This window comes from Dermacentor silvarum, chromosome 5 (genome assembly GCF_013339745.2).
Source record: "Dermacentor silvarum isolate Dsil-2018 chromosome 5, BIME_Dsil_1.4, whole genome shotgun sequence".
In the NCBI taxonomy this organism is placed as follows: domain Eukaryota; kingdom Metazoa; phylum Arthropoda; class Arachnida; order Ixodida; family Ixodidae; genus Dermacentor; species Dermacentor silvarum.
Window position 1 is genome coordinate 151,933,041 of NC_051158.1, and position 18,756 is coordinate 151,951,796.

The 18,756-nt window shown below is 43.5% G+C and overlaps 1 protein-coding gene across 1 annotated transcript; it reads right to left on the reverse strand.

Annotated features, from left to right (window-relative positions):
* Positions 1-13,163: 13,163 nt before the first annotated feature.
* LOC119454492 (uncharacterized) lies at positions 13,164-16,821 on the reverse strand. The gene is made up of 2 exons (XM_037716406.2): positions 16,722-16,821; positions 13,164-16,076 (listed from the first exon to the last, which is right to left on the reverse strand). Exon 2 carries the CDS (start codon positions 16,074-16,076, stop codon positions 13,713-13,715), a length of 2,364 nt encoding a protein of 787 aa, XP_037572334.2. The 5' UTR covers positions 16,722-16,821; the 3' UTR covers positions 13,164-13,712.
* Positions 16,822-18,756: the final 1,935 nt, after the last annotated feature.

An 18,756-nucleotide genomic window follows, 5' to 3' on the forward strand; every position in this document is an offset into this window, starting at 1 on the left:
ATGGAAAGCCTCACGCGCTAGCAACATAGATGTGATCATGTCGAGCGCTAGTTCGTATTTCGAGTAGTGTAATACATATGTCACACTGCACGCTCTCCGTGGCGATCAAAACCGATCAGGATCGAATTTCTCGGTCGCGTATGCGTTCCTTGCGCAAGCCGTGAGAGGAAGCCAGTCACAGTCGAGAATTTCGAACGGGATCGGGCTCGATCGCGATCGAAAGTGGCCGCGTGACCGCGGTATAATAAAGAACAGAAAAAGCATCTTGGAACGCTCATTCTTATGCTCCGACAGGGGTTCAAATCGTCGGTCTTCATTAGCAAACTTGTCCTTATTTTTTTATTCCTGCCACAGCAGATTTCACAAGGCTGTATCCATTATGTAAACAGCCATACATACCAATGTTTGCAGCACTGCTTCACGGTCACTGTACACATTATATAATTTCTCCTCACCAAACAAATGCAACTCTATACATGCAGCTGAGGAGCTATAGAAATTGATTAGCATCAATGTTTGTTGACAGAACATTTCCCTCAATAAAAACGTATTCTCAGACACAAACACATTCTACCAAGCAAAACAGTGGCCAAACGTCATAATAAATAAAAGCAACCATCACTTATTTTAGTTGTAGCCACAACGGCACGAGCTCACGACTGAAACCATGCTGCTCTGAAATGACCCCTTTGACTTCCCAGTGTAAACGCAGGGTACGCGGTAACACCCACATCTACTGATCAAGGAAGCGCCGTTGATTGCTGTTGGCTGCTATCTATCGTCTGCAGTGGCAAAGACTGTATTATTCGTGCGTTTTACATGTTACTTTTACCATGATATCAGGCATACAAAAGTTGATTTGATGTCACTAGTGGCTACAGTTGAATCTTATAAAATGCCTGCATGTAATTCAAACAGCTCATTCTCAACTCAGAACTGCTCCTGTGGAACTCCAAGTGTAACTGCGGCTCAGCAACAGCAGAATTTCCTTGAATCCTGCCAGTTGTGCCAAATACCTCGAAATCCATGCCCTTGGCAATACGGAGTTTTAAGGTTTGAGTGCGCAAAGAGAGGGACACAAACCGCTGGGCTTACAAAATGATACCAGAAATATATATAAAAGAACCACAAAGCTGTACAAAACAACACAAGCTGGGCATGACACTTTCCATATGCAACGGTCTCTTTGATAAACCAAACCACTTTGGTTATGCAAATTGTAAAACTTCATATTAAGCTGCATGCTAGGTGCTCTGTATGCTGCGAAGCATGCCCAGGAATTCTTTACTGCAGGGCGATGGACGCGTCTGCAGTGGAGTGATTATGAAAGTTCAGATGTGGCTGCCGAGTTATAAATATATACCCGGCAGCTAATAGGCAGTTTCGATAGACAAAATTCCTTTGTCATGTTCGTGACCTCGAACAGCTCGCCCAAACCAAAAATTATGTCTTTTACCAAGCACATTACTTGCAATGGACTCTGTGCGATGCTCACTGCAGGGGGTAACTGGCTCCTTCTAATGTAGAAATTATTAAGCCTTAACTCGGTTCAGAAAAAGAAAAAAAAAATAAGTTTGTGTAGGACAAACGAGTCTGGCTCTTGCCCCTACGTTCCAAATACACTTCCAGAGCCCCTAGCTCTAGCTAATGCTACTCACGCTAGTCTCAGCAAGGTCAGTTAAGTCAACTGGTGTCTCCTAATCAAGTACGTTGAACTAATATAGTATAAAATAGCACTCATCATCTTCACCTCAGAAGACAACAGCAACACCAGTAGCAATAGTCTATAATAAAGTAATGTTTGCCATCACAGGCCTTCTTCACATCTGCCTTATCCCTCTATTGCAAAAAAGTACACAAGTGAACAAACACACAACAAATATGTGACAGTATTTAATGGCAGCATAATTTATTTAGAGCTTTATGGACCACACATGACGCAATAGATGCCATTTTTTCTTTGGAACCTAGGAAGCAGCGCATCCCTTTATCATATAGAAACCAAACTGTACTAGCAATTAGCCAGTAACTGAGAAAAGTGTACGAAAGCACCCACTTAGCCTGGGAGTGAGGAAAGAAACAGCTCTCAATCACAAGATGACAGTTACCTGGGTGCATGCACATTATCTCCCAAGAAATATATTTGTCTTAATTCTCATCAAACAATACATGGAGCACCAGGACAGTACATGAAGCTCAGCAAGACAACCCCGGACTTGATCTTGCTTCTAACATATATAATGTGGGTCGCATGATAAACACAAGGAAGAGAAATCAAGGCATGGATTATGCCTGTGTCATTCATGCTTTCATTTCTCGTTCGTGTGTTTATCATAACAGCCCACAGCGTGTATCAGTTCCAAGTCGCTCAGCTTCCAGTTCTTGCTTCGAACAAATAATGACTTCTTGTTAAAAAGCATGAAGCTCATTTTCTCTTTGACTTGTTGCACAGCTTCACTATGTGAGAGGAAGTAATAATGCATTGGCTCTGGTCGTGGGTAGCACTGACACTTGAAATCATACCAAGGTGGCAGGCAGTACATGAAGCAAGGCACATGAGGTAACTCCGAGAGCTAGAAAAACTTGTTGGTGCGCCCTACTACAGTGATTGTTCGTTTACATTGTGCTCGCATCACAGTACCGAACATGCAGCTTTCTGCATGTTCAGGACTGTGATTTGAGCACAATGCGAGCCAAAATACCTCCACAAGTTAGTGTGCCAACTGGGATACAAATGAAAATTCTCAAATGCACAAAGCAGGCACCCAAAGCTGTCCTACAAGAGCGAATTCCTGGAAGACAAGTTATGACAAACACATTCTTAGCAGATACCTTAACACAAAGGCTTTTAGGTGAGCTTGCCAAATAGACATGAAGCACTGACATACGCTGCCTGTTATAACCACAGTCTAAGCTAAGCCACTAAGCCTATGGCTTTAAAACACTGCAATCATGTATGATTCAATGCAGGTGAAAATCAATGCTGGTTGAGCAATATGCAGCTTGGTCACTCAAGCCACCTCGTTGAGCGTGTTTTGAATGTTACTCTGCATCCTCTTGATTCGCTGTGCAGCAGCACTGCACCAAGGAGCGAGAGTTATGTCTGGTTTGTTGATGCAGCATCAGAAGTACTTCTGTGGCAGCAGTAATATCCCTGTCACATTGGCACTTTTTACCATGCTTGGTTCATCAAACTCTTTGCTGGACAAGAGTTTCAGTACTGAAACATTCGAGTATGGCTCTCAAAAGCTACTTGACCATGCACATTCCTGTGCTTGAAGATGACTGTCAATCAGTGAATCAGTGCACAATCAACCTAAGCAAAATCGAACATGTTGTACTGAAACAGGTCTACAGACATGACGAGACACACAGTCCTACTTGTTTAAAACAGTTGTAATGAAGCAGATGCGTCTGGTGTTTTCGGTTTTAGCTCGAAGACGACTATGACCCGTTCTGTGTATATCAGAGAGCTCGGGCTGTTTCCTCATATGCTAGCTGCTGTCTCGCCCGGTTGCTGTGCTCGTGGGCGTAGACCCTGTTTGGCATGTAGTTTGCGGACAGCGGGGCGGCCAAACACCTTGGTGAAATGTGCCTTGAATGCGAACCAGCTCAAGATATTGCGTTCATGATTCTTAAACCATAGGTTGGCGACGTCAGCAAGGTAGAAGATGACGTTTGTCAGTTTGGATTGGTTGTCCCACTTATTGTGAGTGCTTACACGTTCATAGGACGACAGCCAGTCTTCGACATCATGTTCTCCGGTCCTACTAAAGATGGTCGGATCGCGCTGACGGAGAACGCCGGCGCAAGTGACAGGGGCAACCATGGGTTCAGTCGGAGCGTTGGTTGCGTCAGCCATGGTGCGGTGGGCAACGTACGAGCGCTGAGCTCCAGGGTTACTTGAGGGATCCCAGTAAACTCCACCAAATGTAATGAGACCTAATTAAATATTTAACAGTGTAGTCTATAGTAGCAGCTAGCAGTAGAGCGAACAGCCCGAGCTCTCTGATAAACACGGAACGGGTTGTCATCGTCTTCGAGATAAAACCGAGAACATCAGGCACGTCTGCTTCATTACGCAGTCAACAGGAGCCGAAAGTCACTTCGTTTTAAATGTCTTTCTGTTGTAACTTTGGACAACAAATGCATTCAAGCCCATATGAATGTGTTTATTATGGCTGCATTGATTTGCTCTTAATGATTTTGCTATGCCTTTATATTTACTGCGTAAGCCCAGCCAATTCAACTTAACGTAACCTCACCTGCCTCATCTAGGAAAACCCCAGGACAAGTTCATTTGATTACATCAACCTGAGATTGCATTACAATGTATTGGCTAAGATAAAATAAAGCGGTATTAACAAAGCTGAGTTGGTCCAATCTTGAAAAGCTCAGGCTACATTGGCTAATAACAAAATCCAGAGAATATAAGCTTCCTTAACTTAAACTCACACCACCTAGTATATAAGCAAAGGCCAGATTCAGGGCTGTTCCTGAGGGACATACGTATCATCATCCTATCATCAACATTGGTGGTGATGGTGATGACAGCCATGTTCTTAATTTTCTGCCAAAAAGTACCTTCTGATATAATTTTCATTTCGCTTGGCTAAAACCAAAGCATTCAAAATTTTCAAGTATAGTTTTTTCTTAGTCTTACCGAACAATCAGAAAGCACATTCTCAAAAAGCTTGCCAGCACATATGTCTTTTTAGGCATCTAGAAACAATGAAAAATGTTATAATTGGAAACATGGTCATTGTTTACTAAAACTAATCATATACTGCTAGTGTCAAGTACAAACTCATCTGAGGTAAGGTGGGCTGTATGAAGTTGCTTTCTAAAGCAGCCTCCATTGTTTGAGTTCAGCCTACTCTTTTCATGTTGTTTTGGTGTGATCTAACTGAAAGCAAACACACAGTTGCTGCCCTTCCTTATGAAAGCCCTACACATCACTGAATTCTTTCAATGAGCATTTTGTCAACCATGACTAGTAAGAGTAGTTCTCCTTGTTTTGCAACACGATGGTGTTGCAAAACAAGGAGAACTACTCTTACTAGTCATGGTTGACAAAATGCTCATTGACAATAGTTTGTAAATATATTTACAAACTATTCACAGTGAGCTGTATCACTGCCAAGATGGCCGAAAGACAATCTTTTCAATCGTCATCTTCTTCACCCCAATAGTCAATGTCGTCTTTGTCCCATTGCGTGCAGTCTCGTGACAATAATTGTTTTTTTTTTCAGATGAAACATTTAGCAGCATATTTATCATCGGCTTGGAGAGCAGTTACTACGTTGCTGGCCACTCTCGAATGCTGGCCCCTATTGGGAGGTGACAGCAGAATGTATGCAGTTGAATTGTTAGAAGTTAGTATTATAGTATATGGGGGAGTTTGCTCGTGTTGTATTGCAGCTAGAAATTATTATTTTGAATCCTTTTGTTTAAGCAAGACACAACGGCTGAATTACATGGGAACAAATTCTTATTGGAAAATGGAATGGGCCACAAAATAGGTAAAAATTAGTCCCATTAGGAATAATTGTCAATAAATGCAGAATTCAACCAGAAATGACTAATATGGGTTACACAGATCACCTAAAGTAAATGGATTAATCTGACTCCTATTTGTAGTTCTCATGGCCACATATAATGCCATGCACGCATCTCAAACGGTATTGTAAACAAAACAGCTATATTAAGTTGCCTATGTAGGCCCTAATTCGTATGCTAGTTTTTTTTTAAGCCAAGCATTCCAGTTTTCTTCAGTACCTGGGAAGACTAACAATGGAGAATGCACTTAGTCATAAATTTACATAAAATGTTGCATTTTTCCTGTATGTTTGTCTTCAAGGGAGTGTCGTGTGCGGGACTAAATGACATGGCACTACGCACACGTGTCCATAGGCATGGCTGGAGGGTGAGGGGTGCTGGGGGAACTACAAAATTGGTTCCGGAAACAAAGGAGGTTAGAGGACAATCGGTTCACATTTACACAGTACATCGAAATAGCAGAAAAGGAACACAGGCCTCTACGGCTTGCATTTTTGGATATCAAGGGAGCCTACGACAGTGTAATTCAAGAGGACTTCTCGATACATACTGGGCACACTAGATGTGGAACATGGAGTAATTAAACTCTTAAAAGATATCTATAAAAGTAACAAGGTGCTTATAAAATGGGAAAAAGGGTATTTGAGCCTATAAAGATACAATGGGGGCTTAGACAGGGGCTGTCACCTTTGTTGTTCACGCTGTACCTACAAGGATTAGAGGCTAAGTTAGAAAGCAGCGGACTTGGCTTCAACCTTTCTTTTTTCAAGCAGGGAGAATGGATTGAACAGTCATTACCAGGACTGATGTATGCGGATGAAGTATACTAATGGCTGACAACAAGGAAGATTTGCAGGGATTGGTGGACATCTACAGTAAAGAAGGAGATAGGTTAGGTTTAAAGTTGAGTAATGAAAAATCGGCAATCATGATTTTTAATTAAAATAAAGGTGGCAAGCATAGGATACAGGAGCTAGGTTACACTGGAGGTAGTGGGTAAGTACAAATATCGTGGCGTGTGGATAAACAATGGAGCTGAGTATCTAATGGAACACGAAAGATAGAACTTGAAGTAACAGGAATGCAGCTGTGATGAAAATTAGGGCACTGTGGAATTATAATAGGTACGAAGTGGTCGAGAGGGATTTGAAAAGGGGTGATGATTCCTAGTCTGGACTTTTGGCAATGCGGTCCTGTGCATGAGATCAGAGGTTCGAGCAAGGTTGGAAATTAGGCAGCAACGGGTAGGTAGGCTTGCTTTGGGAGCACATGGAAATACACCAAATAGAGGGTACAGGGTGACATAGTATGGTCACCATTTGAGAGCAGAGAAGCTAGCAGCAAGATAGGAGCGATTGAGAGAAATGGGGGAAAAGCGGTGGGCTAGGAAAGTTTTCTGCTACCTGTACACGAGCAATGTTGACACAAAATGGAGGAAGTGAACCAGAAAATTGTTAATCAAATATTTCGACTGCAGGAGGGGTGCAAACCAAGAAACAGTGGTTACGAAAAAGGTTAAAGAAACAGTGAGGGATCTGTGGAAAGCAGGGATGCAGACGAAATCAGCACTGGGAACATACAGAACTTTCAAGCAGGAAACTGCCAAAGAAAATATCTACAATAATTCTAGGGGAAGATCTTTGTTGTTTGAAGTCAGGACGGGAGTATTGCGGACTAAGACGTACCGAACCAAGTATCAAGGGATAAACACGTTATGCGGAGCGGGGGAAGGAGGAAACGGCTGAACACTAGATACTTTTCTATAAAGGGCTTCGCCTACAGTTCAAAGCAACGGGGCGGAATTTTTTTTTTTTTTTTTCAATGTATTGGGGTTTAGGGACAGTGCAGATAAGGCAGAAATAACCAAACGGAGGTTATATGTTTGGTGGCTAAAATCAAGACAAGAGTGAAATTTAACCCTCCACTATGTACAATTACATACATACTACTTCTCAGTTACATATATTACTATAATCACGGCTAGATGGTGTGAGCCGCCACCCGATTTAAATGGTTCAGCCATCTATCCATGGTGAGATCATATGGTGAGATGCGGAATGACGCGATGACAGTGCCTCTAGGAGACCGCGGCCCGCGCCATCCGAGCCGGCATGTAGCCATGCGAGTGTTGCTTATGTAACTTATTTACCAGTTGTCAGTTAACACTTGCGTCTCGTAAATCTCGTCACATGCTCGCCAGACGACCAAGACATGGTGGCAGCAGCGGGATGCTCGACAACGCCGTGAGAAACGCACCATTGAAATAGACGTCTGAAAACGCCCGCAGTGCAGGGGCGCAGTGCCCCGAACGCCAAACTTCGCTACGCATGGCCTCGCCTACAGTGTCAGCATATGGCAAATTCCAACGCCAACGAGGCAAATTCCTCGTTGGCGCAACCTTCTCCTCGCACGGGCGCGGTACGTTGGATGGACTTTCTCGCGCCTGCGGCGCTCGTGCTGTATCGCTGTATCAGTCATGCCAGATTATACGTTTCTCACGCCTTGCGGCGCTCTACCTTCAAAATAATTAAACATCACTGATTTTCCCAGGGGAGCAGTCGGGGACATAGTACAGACCGGGCCATCTTCGTTTGTGCCTGGCTTTTCGTATGCTGCTCTTCGTGACAAATTTTCAAAACATATTAACTCAAAGTGAAGTTATTTTGAAGGTAGAGCGCCGCAAGGCGCGAGAAAGGTATAATCTGGCATGCAGCACGAGCGCCGCAGGCGCGAGAAAGTCCATCCGACGTACCGCGCCCGTGCGAGGAGAAGGTTACGCCAACGAAGAATTTACTGCTCCGCTCAACCCGTTCGTAGTTGAACTGCCGAAAAAACGACTTTCGGCGATCCGAGGAGTGGAAACGGTGGTTCACGAGATGGAAGCGCGATCTCAGGACTAAAGAAGCAATCTCACGAGACGCAGGTAAACACCCTCGTCTATGTCATGGGTCGTGAAGCCGAAGACGTCCTAGCTCTGCGACGCCGAGAAACTCGGCTACGACACAGCTAGTAACCCGAGCATTCGCGAAACTTTTTGTGGCGCGGATGAACGTCATACACGAGCGTGCGAAACGTACACGAGAGCACGAAGCGAACGAGACAGTCGATACATTCGTCACTAAACTATTCAGACGAGCCGAAACCTGCGAGTACAGCGATCAGAGGAACTGACTGATCCGTGATAGGCTCGTGGTCGGTCTCATAGACACGCAGTTAAGCGAGAAGCTGCAACTTAACGCGGAGAAGCCGCCGTCACAACCCCTGCTCGCAACTCCAAGAGCAAAGGAAAGTCAAATCAGTAGGCTCAGAAAACCCAGCGCGAGCAGACTGCGTCGCCGTGCAAGTGGTGTGGCTCAACGAGGCACCCACCATCACACATTGTGTGGCCAGCGAACGGCAAAATATGCAGTGCTTGTGGCAAAAAGGGCCGTGCACTTCGCCGCAGTGTGCTTATACGCTTGCAAAAAGCGTAACAATTAGGTGCAACAGTCAACGGCTTGCCCATGAAGTTCGAGGTCGACACTGGCGCGAATGTAACCGCTATACCAACAAGCCTCTACAATGAAGTTATGGGCAACTTGAAGCAAGCAAAAAAACAGCTGCTTGGACTTGGCAGCACCACAATAATAACGATTGGACTGTTCATTGCGAGCCTGTGCTGGAGTGGCCGGTTGTCAAAAATAAATTTATGTGATCAACCAACAGAATCGCGCACTTCTTGGATGTCTCGCAATCAAGTACTTTAGATGTCCTACCAAGCGTTCTAGAGGTAACAGAGTCAACCTGCTAGGTCAGCGACCCAGCCAACATTCTATGCCACATTTATACCTGATACCTATACAACATTCTATACCTGACTTCATGCCTGGGCCTAGTCAAGACAAAATACAAAATAATGCTACTCCTGGATGCCAAGCCATGTGCTATTACGTACCCGAGGCGAGTACCTCTGCCCATGTTGCCCTATGCCAAACGTGAGTTAGAGAGAATAGAGTGCCTGGGTGTCATCAGAAAGGTTGAAGAGGCCACAAAGTGGTTTTTCAGCTATGACAGTCGCGAAAACGATAGGAGGCAAGCTTCGAATCTGCATTGACTTTGAGGGGTTGAAGAACATTTTGCTTGAACGAGTCTCAATGCCCACCATCGACAAATGCTTGGCCTAACTCTCCGGAGCTACATGTTTAGCAAGCTCGACACAAGTTCCGGTTATTGGCAAGCTCCACTGGCGCCCGAGTCCCAGAGGTACACCACTTTCCTGACGCCATTTGGCAGTTTTCCAAAGCACCTGAATTTTTCCAGAGAGAAATGCTAAGAGCGCTAGAAGGCCTGCACAGCCAAGCATGTCGGCAAGACGACATAATAGTGTTTGGCTGCACGAAGGAAGAACATGACGCACGACTCCACAGAGTACTTCTTAGCATCACCTTAAATGCAGCAAAGTGTGTACTACACCAGCAGTCAGTGAGATTCCTCAGGCATTTTGTATCAGCAAATGGTATCAGTGCTGACGCTGAAAAGGTCAACGCAGTCTGTCATCTAGCTAGAGCCAACAGATGTAACAGAAATGAGGTCCTTATTGGGATTGGCTAATAACCTGACCAAATTTCTCCCAGGGCTCTCGCAGCTCACAAAAACATTACATGACCTACTTCACATTGATGCTTAATGGTGCTGGGATACGCCACTAGAAGAAAGCTTCAATGCCATAAAAAAAAAAAAAGATTGACGACGACACCAGTGCTCACCAACTACTACCCTCGCAGTCATCTCACTGTGTTTGCAGATGCATCATCATACAGTCTTGGGGCAGTCCTCTTACAAAAGACAGGAGGTCATAGGCTTCCAGTTGCCTGTGCCTCAAGATCCCTCTCTGACATAGAAACACGATATGCACAAATAGCCTTAGACCCGAAAATGGGAAAAATGACAGCAAGCAATGCATCCTCATGGCAAGTGGACAGCCACATCTAATACACCGTTTATTCTGCTGTTTTTACATGTGATCTGTAGCGCATATAAGAATGATGCCTGCAAGGAAAAAAAAAATATTGCCTACATCAAAACAAGAAAAAGAACCTAACATAAATACAGGCAGTAATGCGATAGTAAGAGGTATTATGTTCTAATTGTATATCCAGAGCGGGATGACACTAAGCATTGGCACCTAGCAGTGTAACACAGCATCTGTGCTATCATTCCATTACACCATGACAGAAATTGGAATCACTAATCAAACACACGAAAATTTAATTTTCCACCTGTTAATTGCCTGCTTAAGGTGCCTAAACATCCGGTCTGTAGTGATGACACATCTTTCACAAATGACAGTTAACTAAATTATAGTCTCAAAATTAAAATGCAATAACATTCTAAGAAACTGAATAACATGCTCAGATAATAACACAACAGGACGTGCCGACGCAGGCTAGCTCGGCTTAACAGAGATACAGAAGCATACGCACAACAGCTCTGTAATCAACAATGCGAAGGAACATGCACCAATATGGATAATCAGTTAGGATTATCCAGAATCCGGACCTTCCTCAGGCACCTTTTGAATCCTGAGGAAAGTAAAGCCACGTACAAACAAAACATAAATAAAATCTTTCATGCATATGACAAAACTGAAAAAGCTTTTATCGATGAGATAGCCACAAGGTATTTATCTCGGGCTAAGCCAACACCTCACCCCGATTACACAGGCACCAAAAACAGACAATTAGACGAACAGATTAGCGAAGCGGAATTGAGAGCAGCTCTACAAAAGCTTAATACTACATCCGCGCTGGGACTAGACGGAATAACAAACAAGACGATTCGAAATCTCGATGATGCCTCTCTAAAACAACTTACCAGGTATATAAACGAATGCTGGCAATCCGGTACAATACCACAACAATGGAAAACGGCCCAGATTTTTCTAATACCTAAACCAGGCAAGTGGTTACAGTTGGAGAACCCGAGACCGATTTCACTCACGTCCTGTGTGGGCAAACTCATGGAGCACGTTGTCCTAATGAGACGTGACCAACTATCTCGAGGACAACAACGTTCTCCCCCCTACAATGCTGGGCTTCCAAAGAAATTTGTCTACACAGGATGCACTGCTCCAACTTAAGCATTAACTTATAGATAGCACAAGTCGGAAAACCAAAGCTATCCTAGGATTGGACCTAGAGAAAGCTTTTGACAGTGTTACCCACAGAACAATATTAAACAGAATAAATGAGCTAGGCCTAGACCAGAGAGTATGCACTTACATACGAGACTTCCTACCTAACAGAAAAGCACACATTAAGATAGAAACCTTAACTCCGAAGAACTACAAATCGGAAGTGCAGGTATGCCCCACAGTTCAGTAATATCAACAATGCTGTTTAATCTGGCTCTGATCGGATTACCATCAAAACTACAGGAAATCGATGGCCTCAATCATACCATCTACGCTGGACAGGTTGAAAACACATTACAACGTGTAATAGAAGCAGTTGAACAATACCTAGCAGGAACCGGACTGACTTGTTCGGCAGAAAAATCTGAGCTCCTCATTTATATACCATCGTGACGTGGTCGAAAACAACGCTACTATGAGGAATGAAAGAATCCGGAAATTCACCTAACTACGGCGGATGGTACACCCATACCCAAGGTTGACAAGATCAGAGTATTGCGGCTCATCATTGAAAGTAACTGCTACAATGGAGAGACCATATGTAAATTAGACAATATAACATCTCAAATCATGCGGCTACTCAAATGAATAGCCACCAAACATAGTGGAATGAATAAAGGCAATCTGCTTAGACTAGTCCGAGCGTTCTTACTAAGCAGAATAATATACATGGCATCGTACCTATGATGGTACTCGTCAGAAAGATACAAATTTTACTGCTTAATCAGAAAAATTTACAAGCAAGCAATCGGACTCTCCATCACCACCAGCAACGATAGACTAGTGCAGCTAGGTCTACACAATACACTGGATGAGCTAATCAAGGCACAACGCATAGCACAGTGTGAATGCCTGTCTAAAACTAAAACAGGTAGGCAAATATTGAATTGCCTGGGTATAGGGTATCATACCCAACATGGCATCAAAGTAGATATACCCAGACACATCAGAGGCATGATAACCGTCCCTCCAATACCCAAGAATATGCATCCCACCCACTATCAGGGTAGGCGGGAAAGCAGAGCACGCGATATACAGAAATTCGGTAACAGCAAGGACACCGCATTTGTAGAGGCAGCTAGATACAGACACAAGCGCGCCTACACAGCAGTGGTGATAAACAGCGAGGGAAAATGCACGACGAGCGCTACAGTGAACACGCCACACGTAGAAACCGCAGAGGAAATAGCTATCGCGTTAGCCGTAGCACAAACGCAAGCAGACGTAATCATCAGTGATTCCCAGACGGCGATACGAAACTTTGCCAACGGTCGAGTCTTCCCAAAGGCACTACGACTCCTAGAATCAGGTAATAACCCCGACAAAAGTGTCCATCTCATCTTGACACCCGCTCACACACTACCAGACGGTTGCAATGAGGCGGCTCCCCGCACGGCTCAAGAGCTTACGGACCAAGCCTCAGTTAGCCCCACCTCACCAACTAATGATGAGTGGGAGTGGGAAGATCGAACGACCAGATTTCACGAAATTACACAACACCACAGATTGCAGAGGCGCACATTCCCGCCGCCTCACCCAAAATTAGGCAGAAAACAGTGTCGAATGGCGGCAGTTACAAACCAGATCCTATCCAAGTCGAGCTGTCATGCACCACCCAGATTTATACATGGTTGACAAGTGCAGACATTGCGACTCTAGAGCCACCCTTGAGCATATCCTATGGGAATGTAAGGGTATAATACACAATAACAGTAGTGCAGCCTTAAACAGCGACAACCTCCGCGCGCGCGCTGGGAGTCTGCGTTGCTCAGCTCGGACCTGCAGCACCAACTCTGGGCCGGTCAACAAACCGAGGAAGTCGACAAGGGCCAACAACCCCTGGCCAGTGCCTAGGCGGGGTCCAGGCCCACCCCACCAAATCGCAGGGCACTCAATAAAGTTATTTGAATGAATGAACATGCTTACAGAAAAACCAAACATGAGCATGAAATGTAGAAGTTTAGAGCTTTTCTGCTGCATGTTACTCATCTGAATCTGTGAGGAAAGCATAACGAGGGCTAACATAGTTATTGCCTCCCTGTTTGTACATGTACAGCAGGTCATAAAATTCCCCACAGTGCTGAACATTTTCAATTACGACATTATGAGCTGTGCTCTCTACAACAAAGGCATGAAAATGTTCATCAAAATACTTTGTGTCAAGAATGGTGGCAAAAACAAACAACTTGAGGTCACAAACTGCAATCAGTGCCACTTTAGCAAACTCGGGAAGGTCATCATCTGGTACAAGCAAAGGTATGACAGCACCCACACTTAGCATCCTTCCAGAAATAGTAACAGAATCCACACAGTGCACGTCTGCTGTAGTCAGGCAGAGTTCTTGAAGTCTGTCTTTCAAGAGGTCAGGTAATGAGTCTGGCTCTAGTCTCTTGCTCCCTATGACAGTCAGTGATTCTTGAGGTTGTGTCAAGGCATACATAAGTTGCATTTGATGTCGACGACTCAGTGTTGAAGAAATGTTCTTGAAGTTGCGTACTTTCCTAGTGAGTGACTTAAAAAATTGGTGCTTTGCTTCAAAACGCATGCAGGACAGTTTAGAAAGAGGGCCGTACAAAAGTAGAAGGCTGGGGTAATGAATCAGATAGTGCATCTTTGGGATAATGCTCACATCTGCAAAAGTTTCCTTAAATGCACTGTAGAAGTCCTCAATAAGCACCTTCAAATAGGCAACTGAACCACGAGTCACCTGTGGTGCAAGAACAATGTCGACTATAGCACGGAGTTCGAGGTATACTTGATAGGCAGGATTTCCTTGTGGGACACTGTCTCCGACGAGCAGAGAGAAAAAACGAAAAAAGCAGAGCTTTTCAGCAGCTGACCCCTTGATGGTTGTTCTCCCAAACACTGCTGCACGTGACAGGGGAGGCAGTCTAGACTTTTTGTCCCCTCCTTGAAAAGGAAATTTGGCAAGCCGCTCATTCAGCTGGTCTAGAGTTAGAAGCTGACTTGATACAATGTGCTGGATGACATGCTTCATGACAAATGGGATGACCCCTTCATAAAGGTCATGCATAACGTCTGGTGGCAAGCCTTGAGTCACATCAAAAGAATGAAGAGCACTTAGACAGCTTTCACCTGTAACACCATACGTATTAGAGAGAGTTGGATCTTGCTTTATGAGTTGAATATGACGAGCATGCATTTCCTTTGTTCTAATAACAAAGTCATCTTCATGCCATTTGTCATTAATTTCATTTCTGGTTGCCATGCAGTACCGGCAGATAGGGCCAGATGAGAAACATTCACGGAAACCACCAAGTTGGTGGCTTGATAGGTTGTCACCGCTCACAAACAAAAGCGAGCCTTTCACAATTTCTCCGTTAAGCTCAATGCCATTTGCTTCTAGTTGCTGCAGATCTTTAAGAAGTGGCTCAAGAATTTTATGAAGAGTGAATTTGGTCACAAGGAATGTCCTTGCAAGCATTACAAGGTATTTATCATTTAGCTTTGACTGCGATTGTGGTGGAAGGTTTAAGATTGTTAAGTACCCAGCCAGAAGTTTATGCTTTCCACGTTTGCTTCCTAGGGGGTTACAGATTTCAAAGTCATCAAAATAGAGCTGAATGGCCAATAATCTTTTGGTGCTGGCATTTCTAAATATGCTGTGCTCTTTGAAATAGCTGCCATCAGATATGTCTTGCAAGAGGGTTGAACATGATTCTTTGAACTCTCCAAAAAGCTTGCGCACCCCAGCAACTGCTTTTATAGTTTCTAGGATCGGAACATATTCAAAGCACTCATCTTGGGAATCTGAAAGATACATGGTTTTGGGAGACACAAAAGGAAATACGCTTTTCCAATAGTTCTCCCGTCCAGACTTCGTTGCAAGATGCTCAAGCCTTGTAATTTCCACTGAATTAAATGTCGCTTTGAACTCTGTAATGAAGTGGAGCAAATCATTGGCAATTTCATTAGTCGTGCTTTCCGGTAATTGTCTTCCCTCTTGCCACTTCAACAGCAGAGAGGACAAATGCATTGCACATTGATCACTGGTGTCAAGCACCGCAGTATTGCTGCTACATCCCTGTTCAGGCTCTTCATCACTGGACACACTGAAGGAGTCCTCCATTGCACCATGTGCACTGTTGAAGTGTACTGGCTCCACAGGGGTCTCACTGGTACTTGTTAGGAACAAATGGTTGTGGTGTTGCCTGACATGCTTCCGGAAGGTGCTATACAGTCTGTAAGTCTTGACGCAGCCTTCCAGATTGCAATGCCAGTTACTCTCTGCACCATGCCATGTGCAAAAGTGCCGGAAAAGGGTAGCTAAAGAACACGTTCTTTGGTGGCACCGGGGACAAGCATATGCGTTCGTCGAGTCCATCTGGAATAGCAAAGTACATTATTGAAAAAGAGTGTAGTAATACATAACTATAAGATCGAGACAGAACACGAAAGCTCCAGTGGCACCTGAATATCACCATTTACAATGTTAAGCATTTTGCAATGACAGCAAGTTATCAGTTGTATTTAATAAATACAACAATAAAGAGCTCATGCATTACGCATTACGAAATACAGTTATCTTAATACTTGTATGCTGGTTTCATCCAGCAGTTGGGAAAGAACATAGCGTGTGACAGAATGCTGATGCAAGGAGGACAATATGGTTTCAGCAAATTAAGTTTTTGAAGTACTTGTGTGCTTGATAGCACCCCACCCAGGCAAAACAAAACCATTGAGTTCAATGGGATCTTTCAATAGGAGGTAATGGGTTCCAATTAGACCCAGTGAAATCACTGGATGGGCAATACTATGACCCCCAAAAATATTTTATAACAATAATAAGCATAATCATAATGTGTAACTTAAGTAAAATGTCTTTATATTTTTGTGTGATCAATGGATGAGAACCTTTTCGCTTTTTGTGAAGTTAAAAATCTCCCTTGGAACTACCGATGTCTTTTGAACCACTGGCACGACTTCATCAACCGATTTTTGCTTATATTGTATGCATCTTGCCACTTACACCAGTCTCTTCCGAGGACCCTTCTTTGGCCACCGCCCTGACAGCAGTAATCAGCTCTGACTTGACTCCTGCGCAGACGCAACAGCAGCTTGATTTGTTGAAAAAAACACGCTAATTCTTTTTACGCCTATTCGTCGTCCTTAGGCCAAGCAACCGTTGCAGAGCATCTCATTCTGACAGACGACACATCAATCGTGTGACGCCGCCCATACCGTGTGTCTCTAGCTGAGCAGAAAATTATCGGAGACAACCTGGCCGACATGCTGGCATGGCATATATAGCACCTGACGCATGTCTCTCACAATGAAGGGATGAACTATGGGTATACATATCATTGAACAGAGCTGCCACTGTGTATTCATGCTTGAGTGGGCTTCCAAATCTGTGTCATACATGAAGGTTAAGATACATCTATGGTTATTGTTTTATTGTTTTTGTTTTTTTCGTTTTCTGGGTCATTCCATGCCAAGTGTCCCAGGCTTGGCAGCTTGACCATTGCAGACTTTCCTGATTGCAACATTGCAACATTTTTGACAAAAGAAGTTTTTCTCTCTCATGATCTGAAATATTGCTCGCTTATGTAAAAGTGTGATCAACAAAAATTGTATGAATCATCTCTCTAAAGAGCCTGGAAAGGTCTGCCTGTGTATCTAGAGAGGCTTTGCTTAGATGTGTTTATTATGATATTTTAAATATGTCTTTGTTCCACTGCTTACATATATCCTCAAAAGCGAAGGAAATCTTTCGTGTTAATTTTTTTAGAAGACTCGGTCTCTCCCTGAACATCACAAGACCTTTTTATGATTGGCTGTAAGTCATACTTCTTTTTATTCAAATGCTCACTGGCACAATGGGCATAAATTTTTCACAAAAGAAAGGGCATGGCCATCATTACCGTAACTACAGTGAACTAGAATGCAGTGCACTCTGCCATAACTATAACCATCGCTACAGTGTTACTCCAAGAACACAGATTATGCCAATAAGATAGCACTGTTGGCACTGACCGAGCGTTGCCTAATGCAGGTTTATCAGTAGGCCTGCATTAGGCAACATGCAGTCAAGGCCAGTGCTGCCAGCTTAATTATTGGTATAGGCTATGAAAACCTTGTATGCAAGACCGAAATGCAGAAAGAATAGCTATCTCAAGAGTACATTTGTCTCATATGATTATGCACCTAAAGGACAACTACAATCAAAATGAATGCCCGCTAAATCGACATACACTTTTGATTAGGTGGAGAACTTCTTTCAAGTTCTCGTGGAGATGGAAGCTGTTGCCTTGTATGACGTTTTCTTTGGGTTTACTGCTCGTTATCCTGTCATTGTTTATGACCATCTCTTGATCATAATTTTGTAAATGTAGTTCCTGTATGTACACCATTACATTGATTGTTATAAATAACATATGTAAAAAAAACTACCGCGGTTTATTGGTTGCGCCATTACGTATTCCGTAATGTATTGTGATAATTGTATAAGTTCAAGTCCACGTCGGCATTTTTTCTTTCATTTTAATCTAACGATTGTTCTGTGTGTGGAACTTTTGTTATCCGCAAGTTGGTTTGCAATTCACTAAAAACGTTGTTTGTGAATGCAAGCTGCAAAGATATTTCGAGATATTTCCCAAACTGTGAGATGAAATACATGAGCGTTCATGTTACTTTTGTGTTTCAATGTATAAAACAGCTTTATGGTAAAAAAGTAAGTGGAACAACAATGCATTTTTACAGTGAGTTTGATGGCGCATATCTCCAAACTTGTGGCATTCTGGAAATTCATTCCAAGTGGATACGCCTGACAAGCTCACCGGCTACAATTCATAAATAACAATATGTGTCGTAAAGCAATTAACTAAGAAGTTAATTAGTTGAATATATGTGTTTCGATTTTGCGTGCTACTAATGTCTGCCGCATCGAATAACCCAGCTAAATAATAAGAATTATGCTACCTGCCACAGCAACTTCTAAAAATTCCATACAACTTAAAAATTAACACCCTGTATACCGGGTGTTTCTTGCCGGTGTCAGGCAC

Coding starts and splice junctions, on each gene's coding strand:
- LOC119454492 (XM_037716406.2), bottom strand. CDS start 16,076: ATGGACTCGACGAACGCATATGCTTGTCCCCGGTGCCACCAAAGAACG.